Source organism: Aotus nancymaae, unplaced genomic scaffold, assembly GCF_030222135.1.
Source record: "Aotus nancymaae isolate 86718 unplaced genomic scaffold, 86718_ANA_hifiasm-v0.15.2.pri h1tg000076l, whole genome shotgun sequence".
Classification (NCBI taxonomy): Eukaryota; Metazoa; Chordata; class Mammalia; order Primates; family Aotidae; genus Aotus; species Aotus nancymaae.
In genome coordinates, this window is record NW_026988491.1 from 18459838 (window position 1) to 18475775 (window position 15938).

At 40.2% G+C, this 15938-nt stretch overlaps 1 protein-coding gene and 1 pseudogene across 1 annotated transcript in view; one reads left to right on the forward strand and one right to left on the reverse strand.

The window, feature by feature from the left end:
• Positions 1–15938, reverse strand: part of EFCAB6 (EF-hand calcium binding domain 6) — a 264360-nt gene that overhangs the window by 226495 nt on the left and 21927 nt on the right. Inside the window, exon 3 of the mRNA XM_064368188.1 lies at positions 8726–8814. Within this exon, the coding sequence (XP_064224258.1) occupies positions 8726–8814 (89 nt within the window). The remainder of the gene's footprint in view (positions 1–8725; positions 8815–15938) is intronic.
• On the forward strand, positions 12954–13062 carry LOC135271343 (5S ribosomal RNA; annotated as a pseudogene).

The following is a 15938-nucleotide window of genomic DNA, read 5'->3' on the forward strand; positions in this document are numbered from 1 at the left end:
TGAGCATGTACTGTGTCCCAATACTTAACAAGTCTCATCTCATTTAAGCCTCTCAACAGCTCTGTAGATTTGGGATCATGATCATCCCTACTTTACCAAGGAGACTGAGGGGGCTCTTAATAGATGAGGGAAATGAAAGTCACATGTGAAGAAGTGGAGGCATCAGAGTCAGACTCAGGTGCTCTGGCTTCAGATCCAGCTCCTAACCCCTCTGCTGTTGCAGTACTTTGATCTGACCACTGTGGGGCGCTAAGTCCACTCGATGGCTCACTTTCAGCTGAGCAGTGAAGGGCATCGTGGTCAATGTGTCTCTACCATCCCTGGGTTCTATCTGCTTGTCCTTAGTCACTGGTTTTTATTTTGCATTATCAGTATATCTACAAACCACTGAAGAGCTCCTCCTTGGGACAAACTGGCCAGGTGAGGATGGAGGAGAACACGAGGAGGCAGAACTGGTGCCTCTCTCCACTTTACAACATCTGTCCATGCCTCCTACCTGCCAGGTCTGGGGATGGGGTGCAAGACACTGCCCGTACTTGTGACAGGGCCAGATGGGAAATAAGCCAACAAATAAGTAACGTGAGTTGAAATAATAACAGGTGCCATGAAGAAAATAAAGATAGGCAGGAAGATAAACTAGAGACGAGGGAAGATGGGATGACTCTTTGGACAGAGTGGATAGAGGCCCACAAGTTGAGGGGCCATGAAGCCTTCCAGGCAAAGGGAACATGCAGCCAGTATGAAGCCCGTGGGTGGCAGGAGCTCACCAGATCCCAGGAAGAGGCCAGGGAGGCCAGAGCTGGATGGCCAATGAGAAGGTGTGCAGGCTATGTTCAGAGACAGGCAGCTGCCAGGCCAGGGGGTCTGTGAGCCATGGTAAGGAGTCTAGACTTCAAAGGGTAAGAGGAAGACACTAGGGTGTTTAGCAGAGATTCAATTCCTTACACAGGAGGAAACTGAGGCTCAGAGGGGTTCAGTTCTGTGCCCAAGTTAAAGAGAGGACCTGATCAGGAATTCAAATCTATAATGCTATGTTACATGTAATATTTTAAATGCTGTTTTAATGATATATTCAATAGATACAGACACTATTCGTAGAATGTTTAGGAACTAAAGAATAAATATTAAATGTTTGTGTACCCAACGCCCCTATCCAGGTGAAGAAATGGAACACTACCAGTGCCTTGAAACTCCAGGAGGGCCCCCTTCCCAATCACATCCTCCTCCTGCCTAGTTCTACCCAAGCTGGTCAAGGCTTTGTCAGGTCCGCACTGCAGTTGAGCTTCTCCCTCTGCTCAATCCTGCTTCAGGCTGCTTCCCTTTGCAGCCGTTTTCCCTCATCTACATCTTGCTCTCCAAAATCCATCTCAGTGTCTGCTTCAGGAGAACCCAACCTATGACCATTTATTGTCAGATACTAACTTAGTGACACGAGCTTTCTTTAGATTAATATTGAATGGTATGTCTTTTTAAATCTTTTCACTTTTAACCTTTCTTTATGTTTAGGTTTTTCTCTTAGTGGATTTTACTATTTGTTTTCCAGACAGGACAATCTTTGTCTTTTAAGTGGAAGATATAATAATTTAATACATAAAATTATTTTTATTTTGCCTTAAGTTGATATAGTTACACTTTCTTTTGTTTATTTTTCTATTGCATAATTTTTTCATCCTTTTTCTTTTAGTCTTTGTATCCTTTTTATTTTCAAAGTCAGTAATTGGAATTTTTATCCAGTCCAATAATCTCTGTCTTTTAACTGAAATATCTGATTCTTTGCATTTAATGTAGTTATATACAGATGGGGGTAGGTCTAAAAATGTGTGTTCTCTATTTGTAGTATCTGTTGTAGATATTTTTTTTTCTCCTTTCTAACCTTTTGGATTGAATATTTTTAAATCATTTCATTTTTTCTCCAAAATGTTGGGAGTTAAATACTGTTTCTATTCTTTAGCAGTTACCCTAAAAATCACAATGTGTATATATAACATTTCAATGTATAAAATTAATCAATATATTTATCCTCCTGCTGGCTATTAAATAGATCTTAGACGACTTCCACTCAATTTATCCAGTCGGCTGATTGTTGTCTAAATTTTAACTCTAAACTTTTTATTTAACACACATAGACATTTTCGTAATCACTTTATAGAGCCAAAAATCATTTCTATTTGCCCACATTTTGCCACTTTCTTTGCTTTTCACTCCTAAAATCTCAGACCTTTCATCTGGGATTACTTTCCTTCAGCCTCTAGCAGAATCAAGATCTTTCAGTCAAGATCTGCAGAAGATTAACTATCTCAGTTTTTGTCTGAAAAATGTCTTTTAATCCTGTCTTTATTTTTTAAATGTTTTCTCACTGACTTTTATGTCTATAATATTCAAAAATTCAAAATTTCAAATCGAATTAACCTTTAGAGGCATACAAATTCAAATTTACAACAGGCTTTTTAAAAATATATAGGTTCTGGCTGGGCGTGGTGGTTCATGCCTGGAATCCCAGCGCTTTGGGAGACCAAGGCTGGTGGATCACCTGAGGTCAGGAGTTTGAGACCAGCCTGACCAGCATGGTGAAACCCCATCTCTACTAAAAATACAAAAATTAGCCGGGCATGGTGGCACATGCCTGGTCAAAAGCCTTTCTTCTTTCTCTCTTCTCTTCCATAGGCTAGAGTCAGCTAGACCTGCCTAGAGTCAACTTCACGTCTACTCTGTGAACTAACGCTCTGCTGATGCTGTTTCCTTTATCCATTCGAATCTGTGGTGCCCGAACTGCCAAAGGCTTCTTGCAATACATAGTCCTGGTGAATAAACTTGTAATTACAAGTTGACTTGCATGAAGGTCTGTGCTTGAATTCATGCTATGTGGTCTCAAAAGTTTCGGGCAAGGAACTTATTTGAGTAGTCCTGGACTGGGTGTGCCCTTCTGTGGAAGAATGCACCTTCAACCTATCCCTTAAAGAATTTCCACAGATAAAGTGCCAAGTAACATCAGATCACGTGAAAAGATCTTAACATATGAAGAGACAAAGAATGAGGACTGCAAACCAAGAGATGTAATACCTAGCTTCTTTAGCTTCTTTAGTAGGTTTTTCTCCAGAACTCTCAGTGCGTCTTCTTATGTGGTGCTCAGAAAGCTTTTAAACGCTTCTGCTAAGATTTTATACATGAAAGACTGTAGTTATTCTTCATGGACGTAGCATTGTACCAAGTACCATATGGATTATCTAATATGCAAGGGGCGCTTTCTGTCCATATGTAGAAATGGCCTACATGTCCATCTGAAGCAAATCTCAAAAGGTTTAACCTGTTCATTTTAAGCAAAATCATTCATTGGGTGTTTCTGAAGAGATGATGTTCCTACCATTATTATAGGTGATACAAGGTCCTCTATGCTCGATACAATACTTCCACATTTTGCCCTTACCAGCTCTCATATGCTCAGAGATAGAGACTTTTAAAATATCATTGCAGGTCATACCTTGTTAATCTTCACACTGCTTCCAAGTTAACCAGCTATTATTGGATATTCAAGAACTTCCTCAATATGGTGATTTTGATAGATGACAAGTTTTGGTAAGGCCAGGGCAGAAGAGATGGCATACTCTTTCTGTGTTTATCTTCACTGTATGTTATCAATGGCATTAAGTTTTGGCTAGTATAAAACGTGATATCCCGGCCAGGAGCAGTGGCTCACACCTGTAATCCCCACACTTTGGGAGCCAAGGTGGGTGGATCACTTGAGGTCAGGAGTTCAAGACCATCCTGGCCAACATGGTGAAACCCTGTCTCTACTAAAAATACAAAGATTAGCCAGGCATGGTGGTGGGCACCTGTAATCCCAGCTACTCAGGAAGCTGAGGCAGGAGAATTGCTTGAACCCAGGAGGCGGAGGTTGCGGTGAGCCGAGATCACACCACTGCACTCCAGCCTGGGTAACAGAGCAAGACTTAATCTTAAAAAAAAGAAAAGAAATATAGTATAGAGTTCTGGGATGGCAAATATTTTATGTCAGCACACTGAAAAGATTATTTCATCATCTTATAACCTTTGCTGTCACTGTTGAGAAGTTGGTGTCAGTCTAATTGTCACTCCTCTGAAGTCAACTCCATTTTTCTTCTCACTGCCTTTAAGATTTTCTCTTTGGTTTTGATGTCTGCAATTTCACTGTGATAATGTCTAGATAGGCATTTGTTTTTATTTATCTGGCTTGAGATTCTCAGCCATTATCTTTTCAAATATTATTTCTGCCCTGTTCTTTCTCTTATGTTGCTGTGGGTTGAAGGTGTTCCTCCAAAATTAGGTGTTGCCACTGTGAGAGTATTAAGAGGTGATTAAGCTAGGAGGGTTCCTCTCTCTTTGATGGGATTAGGGGTGTGTGTGTGTGTGTGTGTGTGTGTGTGTGTGTGTGTGTCCAGGCTGGAGTGCAGAGGCTGGAGTGCAATGGCACGATCTCGGCTCACTGCAACCTTCGCCTCCTGGGTTCAAGCGATTCTTGCCTCAGCCTCCTGTGCAAGTAGCTAGGACCACAGGCATGTACTACCACACCTGGCTAATTTTTGTATTTTTAGTAGAGACAGGGCTTCACCATGTTGGCCACGTTGGTCTTAAACTCCTAACCTCAAGTGATCCACCAGGCCGAGGCCTCCCAAAGTGCTGGGATCACAGGCTTGAGCCACCGCGCCCAGCCTTAGATGCCATTATAAAAGGGCTTGAAGGTGGGCACCAATATACTCTTGCCCTTCCACCCTCCACTATGTGAGGATGCCAGTAAGAGGCCCTCACCACATACTAGTGCCTTGATCTTGGACTTCCTAGCTTCAAGAACGATGAGAAATACATTTCTTTTCTTGCAAACTATAGTACCCAGTCTCAGGTATTCTGTTATAGCAGCACAAAACAGACTAAGACAAGCATCTTTTTGCAAATCCAATTAGAAGTATATTAGGCCTCCTCTTCCTGTCCTCCATATCTCTTACACTTGTCCTCCTAATTTTGTATAGTTTTGTCTTTCTGTACTGTATTCTAGATAATTTCTTCAGAGCTATCTCTCATTCCACAAATATTCTTTTCAGTTGTCTTTAATCCACTATTTCTACCCATCCACTGAGTTTTAGATCTACAATCAGATTTTTCAGAAGTTCTATTTTACACGTCTTCAAATATTCATTTTATTGCCTCTTGTTCATATTCATATTTTGAATCTATTCCTTTATTTCTTTAAACATATTAAAATACTGGTTTTAGATACATATCTGATAGTTCCAATATTTCGAGTGTTTGGAGATCTGATTCTATTAGGTATTACATCTCTTGGTTTGCAGTCCTCATTCTTTGTCTCTTCATATGTTAAGATCTTTTCACGTGATCTGATGTTACTTGGCACTTTATCTGTGGAAATACTTTAAGGGATAGGTTGAAGGTGCATTCTTCCACAGAAGGGCACACCCAGTCCAGGACTACTCAAATAAGTTCCTTGCCCGAAACTTTTGAGACCACATAGCATGAATTCAAGCACAGACCTTCATGCAAGTCAACTTGTAATTACAATTTCCCCCTATTCACTCAGCACCAGTGTTGAAATAGGCAGTTTTGCTCATTGTGCCCTTTCGTGATGAAGGTTTTTTATTTGTGATTTATCCTTAGCTGAGGGTGTAGGGTCCCAGCTGTGTAGGCAATGGTCCTTTGTTAGGTCCTTCCACCTTGGGAAGGCCCTCTAGGCTCTGTCTCTTGTCTCCTTACTCCAAATGGCAAAACTGAATACACAATTTCACCAGGATTTTGACAATACCCTCAGGGTGGAAGCTGACTTTGTAAAATGCTCCCTTCTCCGGATCGCAATTTTTACTCTATGTTTAGCCTCTGAAGATTCCTTACTTTCTTGCCAGCTCAGTAATGTATTAAAATGTATGTATATATTTTGCCTTGTATCCAGCATTTTAATTATTTTCAGTAGAAGTGCTGTTCGTGGTATATAGCCTATCGTATTGCTAGAAAAAGAAGTCTGTTCACTAGAATGCATGGTCTCAACAATAAAGATAATTCTGCTTCACGAGTAAACCAGAAATCTTTCAAATTTAGTTTAAATATTTAGCGCAAAGATAACTCACGATCGTTTTCATCTCAAATGTATTAGGCAGGTTTCACAGTAAGGAAAAAAAGCTCTCTGCTCTCTGCTTTTAGTTTTTCCAGTTCTTTGGCTTTCTTAACAAAGAATGTTCATATTAGTTTACTGTCCACCTAAGAACCTTATCCATCAAATGGGGATGGTTTTATGTGAAGAACAAGAATAGGCAGCCTATAAGACAAACTGTCATTCTTTTGAAAGAGCCTGGAAATCACCTTAGCCCCCACTTAGCACTAACTAAAGAAGGCACAAAGATGTTCCAAATGATAGAGGGGATGATGCTGGGTCACTCTTGCTGGAGCTGCTGCACTCATTCCTTTGGTTTTGTTTGTTTGTATGTTTGTCTGTTTTGAGATCGAATCTCACTCTGTCACCCAGGCTGCAACACAGTGTCACGATTTCGGCTCACTCCTGCCTCTGCCTCCCGAGTGGCTGGAAGTACAGGTATGTGCCACCACACACAGCTAATTTTTATATTTTTAGTAGAGATGGGATTTTGTCATGTTGGCCAAGCTAGTCTTGAACTCCTGACTTCAGGTGATCCACCCATTTCGGCCTCCCAAAGTGCTGGCATTACTGGTGTGAGCCACTGTGCCCAGCCATCTTTTTTTTTAATTGTGATAAATACACACACATAACACAACCATTTTTAAGTGTGTAGTTGAGTAGTGTTAAGTATATTCACACGATTTTGCAAAAGACCTCTATAACTGTTTTATCTTGCAAAATCAAACTCTACACCCAAGCACATAAACTCCCTACCTCCCCCTCTACAACACAAATTCTTACACCTACACTGTATCAGTGGTGCATCCATCATAAAAGCCATGATACCAGGATTTTCTAATATTTGAGGATCAAATTTAATTTTTTTATCCCTTTAGGAAGATCAGTTCTTCATTCTGTGATTTTGTCCACCTTTTGTTCATACTAAATACCGTTTTCTCTTATCAGCTGATATTAATTGGCTTTTGTGTTTTTTAATGAACTAGATAGTGTAATTCATTGTAGTATTGTAATACACTGCAGCAGTGTAGTAGTGTAATTTCAACTTTTATTTTTTATTAGTTTTATTTTTTTGAGACAGAGTCTCACTTTGTCACCCAGGCTGGAGTGCAGTGGCACAATCTCGGCTCACTGCAGCCTCCACCTCCTGTGCTCAAGTGATCCTCCCACCTCAGCTTCTCGAGCAGCTGGGGCACACCACCCTGCTCAGCTAATTTTTAAATTGTTTGTAGAGATGAGGGTCTCACTCTATCATCCAGGCTGGTCTCAAACTCCTGAGCTCAAGTGAACCTCTCGCCTCAGCTTCCCAAAGTGCTGGGATTACAGGTATGAGCCACCACACCAAGCCTCAACTTTCATTTCAGATTAAGGGGTACATGTGCAAGTTTGTTACATGGGTCTATTGTCTGATGCTGAGGTTTGGGGTACAAATAATCCTGTCACCCAGATAGTGGGCATAGTACCTAATCATTTTTCAGCCCTTGCTCCCATCCCTTCCCCCCTCTAGTAGTCTGCTGTGTTTGCTGCTCCCACCTATATGTCCACATGTATCCAGTGTGTAGCTCCTACTTGTAAGTGAGAACATGTGGTATTGGTTTTCTGTTCCTGCATTAATTTGCTTAGGATAATGGCCTTCAGCTGCATCCGTGTTGCTGCAAAGGACATGATCTCATTCTTTTTTATGGCTGCATAGTATTCCATGGTGTATATGTACCACATTTTAAAATTCAATCCACCATTGGTAGGCACCTAGGTTGGTTAATTCCATGTCTTTGCTATTGTGACTAGTGCCATGATGAACATATGAGTGCATGTGTCTTTTGGAAGAATGATCTGTTCTCCTTTGGGTATATATGTGGTAATGGGATTGCTGGGTCCTATGGTACTTCTTTGAGAAATCTCCAACTGCTTCCCATAGTGGCTGAACTACAAATTTAATTCTTATATGTAATTGGTGACACAACTCCTGAGAAAATGAGACTTATTCATTTAGAGTCAGAGAAGTAAATATTTTTATTACTAAAACAGTATCTCCTAAATCATTTACTAGAAAAAAAGAACTACTGCTGATTGAGACATTACAGGTCATACTCCAACGTGCTCATGTTGAAAAAAAAAAGAGTCCCAGGCTTTATGCAAAAACTATGAAATACTCAAGAAGCTCATACAAAGATCTTTTTTTTTAATTTCTAGCCACCAAAACATCATCACTTTCCAATAACAACATTAAAAATGTATAAAAAGCCCACAAATTTTAAATTTGGCATCTTAATATTTTCCTTCAAAGTTAAATTCCATTAATTCCAAATCTAGATATATTGCATGTAAACTATTTTTATCTGGTTTTAATTTGCTATGTTTACATTTTATTACAGCATCATTCCTCTTGTTCCGAAATACATCCTATATAGATGCTAAAATCTTCTCTAAATAAAACTTGACTGGATTAATTCCATTAAATTCCATATGGACAAACTCTATAAACCCATATTCCATATATAGCTGTTGATATGATTAGTGCAAATGGCTTCACGTCATAGCTCTTACTCATCATTTCAAATTTCACATTTTCACATGAGCAAACCAAACACTTACCTCTTTATGCCATTTATATATAGGTCAGTTCCACCAAACCTGGACAGAAAATCAAGGTACGGTACAGTACCAGAGGTGCTGAGGGGGATCTAGATTCAAGGGAGGAGAATGACATGTTAGAGAATTAAGATACGAGCAATAGACAGTAAAGCAGATTTCTAAATCATAGCTTTCAGGGTGTCACAGAGAATACTATTAATGGGATACATATTCCATTAAACATTTAAATACAACTGCTTAACCCATGTGTCAGGGTGAACATGCATTATCAGCAAATAAAGTGTAAACAGCATCCCAGAATGCCAGTCTGTGCTCAACTGAAAGTCAACAAGTTATCTACAAAATTATCTAAAATCACCTAAAAAATAAAATTAGCAGAAATATACTCTATATATACTGTAATATATACCATACATACAACACATATTAGAAGCTGAGACCATAGCACAATTTTATACTGAGTGTCACGTGAATTTTGTACATAACTTTGTACATAAAGTTTTAAGGTAGAAAAAATCCGTTTTTAAATTAAAAATTCTACAAAAGATATCATTGGGTCAAGTGGGTCAATACAGACTGTAGATTAAATAAAAGTAGTATTTCAATGTTTAATTTGCTTAAGTTGATAATTGCACTGTATTTATGTAAAAGAATAGTTCTTAGGAAATGTACACTGATGTATTTTGGGGTAAAGAACTGTGATATAAGCAACTTCCCCTCAAATGTTGTTTTTGTTGTTGTTTGTTTGTATTTGAGACGGAGTCTCACTCTGTCGCCCAGGCTGGAGTGATGCAATCTCGGCTCACTGCAACCTTCGCCTCCCCGGTTCATGTGATTCTCCTGCCTCAGTTTCCAGAGTAGCTGGGATTACAAGCATGAGCCACCATGCCCAGCCTCCCTCAAGTGTTTTTAAATATATATGAATGTATATTGGGTATGTTGTTTGCATACACACACACACACAATGAGAGCTCACAGGAGAAACAAATGAGGTAAAATGTTCACAATAGATAAATCTGAATGATTAAATGAAAGTTGCCCGGAAAAAACAAACAATCTGAATAAGGGTATACGGCATTATTTGTATCATATGGGTACTATTTGTACCTTTCTTATTCTTGCAACTTTTCTTTTTTTGTTGTTGTTTTGGAGACAGGGTCTTGCTCTGTTGCCCAGGCTGGAGTGCAGTGGCAGGATCTCAGCTCACTGCTGGGTTCAAGCAATTCTCCTGCCTTAACCTCCCGAGTACCTGGGACTATAGGTGCCCGACACCACACCGGCTAATTTTTGTATTTTTAGTAGAGATGGAGTTTCATCATGTTGGCCAGGCTGGTCTCCAACTCCTAAACTCAAGTGATCCACCTACCTCGGCCTCCCTAAATGCTGGGATTACAGGCAGGAGCCAATGTGCCCAGCCTATTCTTGCAACTTTTCTAGAGGCTTGAGATTATTTCTAAGCAAAAAGTTAAATTTTATTTAATAAAAATATTTCCAAAAAAGCACTATGAATCTAAAATTTAAATAAACATTAAATAAATATACAATCAATATAAATCTATTTCATGACACTTCATACACATATACAAAGTACAATTTCCCATACAATTGAACGGCTCCCAAATCTACACAATCAAATGTGTTATTTACTAAGCTCTTAAAATTCTGGCCTCAAAGCCTAGTGTAGTTATCACTGTCTCCCCAAAAGGATGAATTGCTCTTTACTATTTAAAACATGTATCACTAGGAAAAGAGACCGGGGGGAGGGGCTCACGGGGTGGGCCTCTGTATAGCCTTTTCCTGGAAAGAATGCCCATGATTTCTTCTTCTGATAATGGATTTTTTTAGTAGATACAATTTTGAGCAAGCATTTCCATTTCCCTAGCCTTGCAGAAGAAGGGTAAGAACATGTCATTCAAGGTTGGGTGCCCTCCTTGGTAGTGATAAGAGGAAACGAGGAAGAGAAGAAACTTATATCTGCAGAGCTCACGCTGACTAAGTGGGCACAGGCACTGTTCTCAGTGTTTTACATGAGTAGCCCTAAAACCACCCTCAGAGGTGGCATCAGTTTCTACAATTCACAAAGCAGAGATATGGCATCCCTGCCCAGCACAGCCATGAATGCCCATGATCTCTGTGAATCCAGAGTGCAAGCCCATCCCACTGCATTAACCACCCCGCCCATGAAGAAAAAGAGAGTCCATCAAATTGTTTGAGCTTTCATTGCATTTCATATTGTTATTTATAATCTAAAACAAATTCTAAGGTGGTAAAGAAATTCTCTCAATGATCAGTCTCCAAAGCTAAGCCCCTCAGACGAGTAAAGAATCTAGTCTAAAAGGAGAGGCTCTGCTCAGTACTTGCCTTTTGGTATTTACAATTCTGGCAAAAATGTTTAAGAATCAAAACCAACCATAGATGAACTGCTGAAAGCGAATTCTTAGAGTGGGGCTGGGGAGGCTAGTTTTTAAATTAGTAACCGTCATTGTGATAAGTATCTTGCAAGAAGACATTTTATCCAACCCGGCACAACCACTGGGACAAAAACAGAACTTTGTTTTCCTTCTCTGGAATTAACTTAGCAATTCAACTTCTTTAAAAATGGTCTCCATTAATATTCAGGGACTGAGGCCACATTTTTAAAAAACACCGAGTCTGCATTACTCTTAATGGAAACAAAGGTATGGGGCAGATTACAAGCAAAACCTCTTCATACTTCTTGCCCTGGTCAGTCATTAAAACACCCTGACACTCAAACATTCCTGAAACAGGTCTTAAAATAAAATTGAAGCTAAAGTAAATTCAGACTATAATTGGAGAATTCTTTCCTAATTTTAAAGGGAAGTTACAATGAACTCTTTTACTCATTTTGTAAGTGTCCAGTTAGGCTTACATTAATAAAAAAGAAAGTGTGGGCCAGGCACGGTGGCTCATGCCTGCAATCCCAGCACTTTGGGAGGCCGAGGTGGGCAGATCACGAGGTCAAGAGATCGAGACCATTGTGGCTAACGTGGTGAAACCTGGTCTCTAATAAAAACACAAAAAATTAGTCGGGCATGGTGGCACGTGCCTGTAGTCCCAGCTACTTGGGAGGCTGAGGCAGGAGAATCGCTTGAACCTGGGAGGCGGAGGTTGCGGTGAGCCAAGATCGTGCCACTGCACTCCAGCCTGGGCGACAAGAGTGAAACGCTGTCTCAAGACTGTTAGACTGTTTCACCAAATGGATTCATCATAAGACCATCTAGAAAAGCCACAGATGCTGGGAAGTCCATGAATGGAGAAGGGAAGCCCTGCCCTTCATTCCCAATGACCTTGGCCTCCTGCAATGCACCACACTCCGGCCTCCTTGACTGACACAGAGGTCACAGGAGCTTAAGGTTCTGGAAATCTTGCTTGTCATTTAGGATAGACTACCAAGACTTGTTTTTTAAAAAGTCTTTGAAGTTCTACAGTTCTCAGTGGCTTCTTTTAAAAACAGATGTAGCTTTTAAAAACAGATACACATTTCATATTTTCTGTACTTTTGCTCTTCCTGCATAACTGATTAGCTTGGGAACATTGTCAAAATTTTAAATTAACATTAGATCATGACTATAAGGACACATAGCAGGAAATAATATTTTAACTCTCCGTTTGGCATAAAGTATCAGTTAAACCAAGTTTATGAGGAAACTGATGCAATGTTTACAGGGACAAATGTTCTTCATTACCATATGACACAGCAGTTCTACCCCTAGTATGTACCCAAGAGAACTGAAAACATATGTCCACACTAAAACCTTGCACATGAATGTTCACAGCAGTGCTATTCACAAAAGTCAAAACGTGGAAACAACTCAAAGGTCCATCAGCTGATGAAAAGGTAAACAAAATGTCTATCCATACAATGGACATTGCTCAGCCATAAAAAGGAATGAGGTACTCATTCATGCTGTAACATGGGTGAGGCTTAAAAACATGTACTAGACACACAAGATCATTTATTGTGTGCTTCCGTTTATATGAAATATCCAGATTAGTATTTTCAGATACAAGCAGAAGGGAAATGGGGAGTAACTGCTGATGAGGACAGTTTCTTTTTGGAACAATGAAAACAGTCTTCAATTAGATAGTGGTGATGACTGCGAAATTGTAACTATATTAAAAACACCGATTTATATATCTTTGAAGGGTGAATTTTATGATATGTAAATTATACCTTAGTAAAACTGCCATCAAAAATGTCGACAGTGTCTACAGCCATACCACCCTGAATGTGCCTGATCTTGGAAGCTAAGCAGGGTTGGGCCTGGTTAGTACTTGGATAGGAGACCACCTGGGAATACCAGGTGCTGTATGCTTTTAAAGAAAGAAGAAAAAATAAATAAATAAATAAATAACTTTAAAAAATGTAGACAGCAATACAGGGTGATGTGGGAAAAAAATCATATGTACTATTGCTCCATTGTTATAGAAGTAAATAAAGGGGGAACTTTTTTTAAAGGGAAGAGAAAAGTTCTGTCTTCCTCCTCCTTTTCTATCTTTTCTAACAATTCAGTCCTAAAGTCATTAGATGGGACAGAGGGAAATGATGTCACAGTGTGGGGGGAACCATCAAAGTCTGAAGGAGGATATGGCGTGAGAATGGCATCACCATAGTGTGGGGTCAGTGCCCATGATGGGAGAGGAAGTGCTGGAGATGAGCCACAGAACAGGGAGACTGATCAAATAAGCAAATACACTAAGGAAAAGAGAAGCCACATTTCTCACTCAGTGAGAAGACAGTGACAATAATGGAAAGGGAGAAACCAGAGTGATCCCTGGAGTGTTGGGTTGGAATTGGTGCTTCTCAATATGTACAGAAGAGATTGATACAGAATAAATGTAGATGTAAAAGTATGTATACGTGTATGTGAAAAAAAACAAAACAACATGTATCTCCTAGAGCTCTGCTCACTGAGAGGCCTGGGAGCAGGAGCAGCCCTCATGCCCACATCCTGGCTCCTCAGTATCTTCTTCCATTTGAAGGAACCACAGTTGTTCAGTAAAATGGATGATTCCAGACCAAAGCAAGGAAAGTACAGACGAGCAGAGAATATCTTATGTCAGAAAGCAAAAAAGTGCTCGAAGAATGATGGGGACATGTCAAAGGATATGGAAATCATCTTGAGGGAGTTCTTCCCAGCCAAACTGGGAATACTTTAAACATCAAAAGAAATAGTGAAAGTAATAGACCCATAACCCACTTAATAGGAAATCTTGAGTCTCTGCAATGTATAAATAATAAATGTGGCCGGGTACAGTGGCTCATGCCTGTAATCCCAGCACTTTGGGAAGTCGAGGTGGGTGGATCATTTGAGCTCAGGAGTTCAAGACTAGCCTGGGCAACATGGCAAAACACCATCTCTACAAAAAAGTACAAAAATTAGCTGGACAGTGTTGTGCGCCTGTAGTCCCAGCCACTCAAGAGGCTGAAGTGGGAGAATCACTTGAGCCCGGGAGGTTAAGGCTCCAGTGAACCAAAATCACGCCACTGCATTCCAGCCTGGACAACAGAGTGAGACCCTGTCTCAAAAACATTAACAAATGAATAAATTGAAAGTTTGATAAGTAGAATATTTACTAGTTTCAAAGTTTCTCTCGCAAAAATATTTATCAATTACAAAGTGGATACCATGGAAAAGCCTGACAGAGCTCACCTTAATAAAGTGATCAAAGCGAGCATCAACAGTGAGAGACAGACTGGGATCACGAGCAACCTAATAAGATGCAATGAGAAGAACACAGCATTGCGGCCGAGCCGTTTCTGCAAATAACTGGGGGCTTTGTGCAAATAACTGGTCCACAACCTTCAAAGTACGAAGGTCATGAAAAGTCTAGGGAAGACTGAAGAATCATTCTGGACTGAAGGAGACTAAAGACATATGAAAACCAAATGCAATGCATGATTCGGACCTGGTTCCTATAAGACTCTGTGGGACAACTAGCAAAACCTGGCTGGCCTCTGGGGCTGAGATGAGAGAATGAGTTCATGTTAATTTCTTTTGAAGGATGGATTATGGTCATTATAGGACAGTGTCCTTGTTTAAAGAAAATACACACTAAATAGTATCACATGACACTCATAAAAAGAAAAGAAAAATAAACAAATAAAATAGGAAATACACACTAAAATGGGTGGGGAAATGGAGAAACTTACTCTCAAATGGTTTAGATGAAAAACATGTTCTTTGTACTGTACTTCCAATGTTTCTGTAACTTTGTGATTTCTTTTAAAAAATAATAAAGTGGCCGGGCATGGTGGCTCATGCCTGTAATCCTAATGCTTTGAGAGACCAAAGTGGAATGACTGCTTGCACCAGGAATTTGAGACCAGCCTGGGCAACATAGGCCCCATATTTATAAAAAAATTTTGGCCAGGCGCGGTGGCTCATGGCTGTAATCCCAGCACTTCGGGAGGCCGAGGCGTGTGGATCACGAGGTCAGGAGATTGAGACTATCCTGGCTAACACGGTAAAAACCCATCTCTACTAAAAATACAAAAAATTAGTCGGGCGTGATGGCATGCACCTGTAGTCCCAGCTACTTAGGAGGCTGAGGCAGGAGAATTGCTTGAACCCAGGAGACGGAGTTTACGGTGAGCTGAGATCTGAGATCATGCCACTGCACTCCAGCCTGGGCAACAGAGCGAGATTCTGTCTCAAATAAATAAATAAAATAAATAATTTTTTTTTAATTAGTGGGGCATGGTGGTGCACACCTGTACTCCTAGCTGCTTAAGAGGCTGAAGTAGGAGGATCACTTGAGCCCAGGAGTTAAAGGCTCCAGTGAACTGTGATCACACCACTACACTCTAGCCTGGGCAACACAGTGAGGCCATGTCTCTTAAAAAAGATAAAGCAGAGAAGTTATGCAGAGAAAGCTCAAAACAGACCAGCCATCCTGAAGAAAACAACCAAAAACTCTGGTTAAAATAAAACTCTGGAGAGTCAAAGAAAGCAGGCACATTTTGCAGGAAGGCACAATTTAGAAGACAGGACAGGCATGGAGGCAGTTTCCTGCTCTATCAGTGGCTTTTATCCTGAGAGCAGGCAGCAGTCACTGCCCAGCACAGAGCAACTAACCCCATTAGAAAACCCACTGTCTCTCTGACCTAAAGGACTGGCATACAAAACTTAAAGCAACCACAGCCACAAGAAAATGTGGGGAGAATTTCATATTTTCTCTCAAAGGAGAG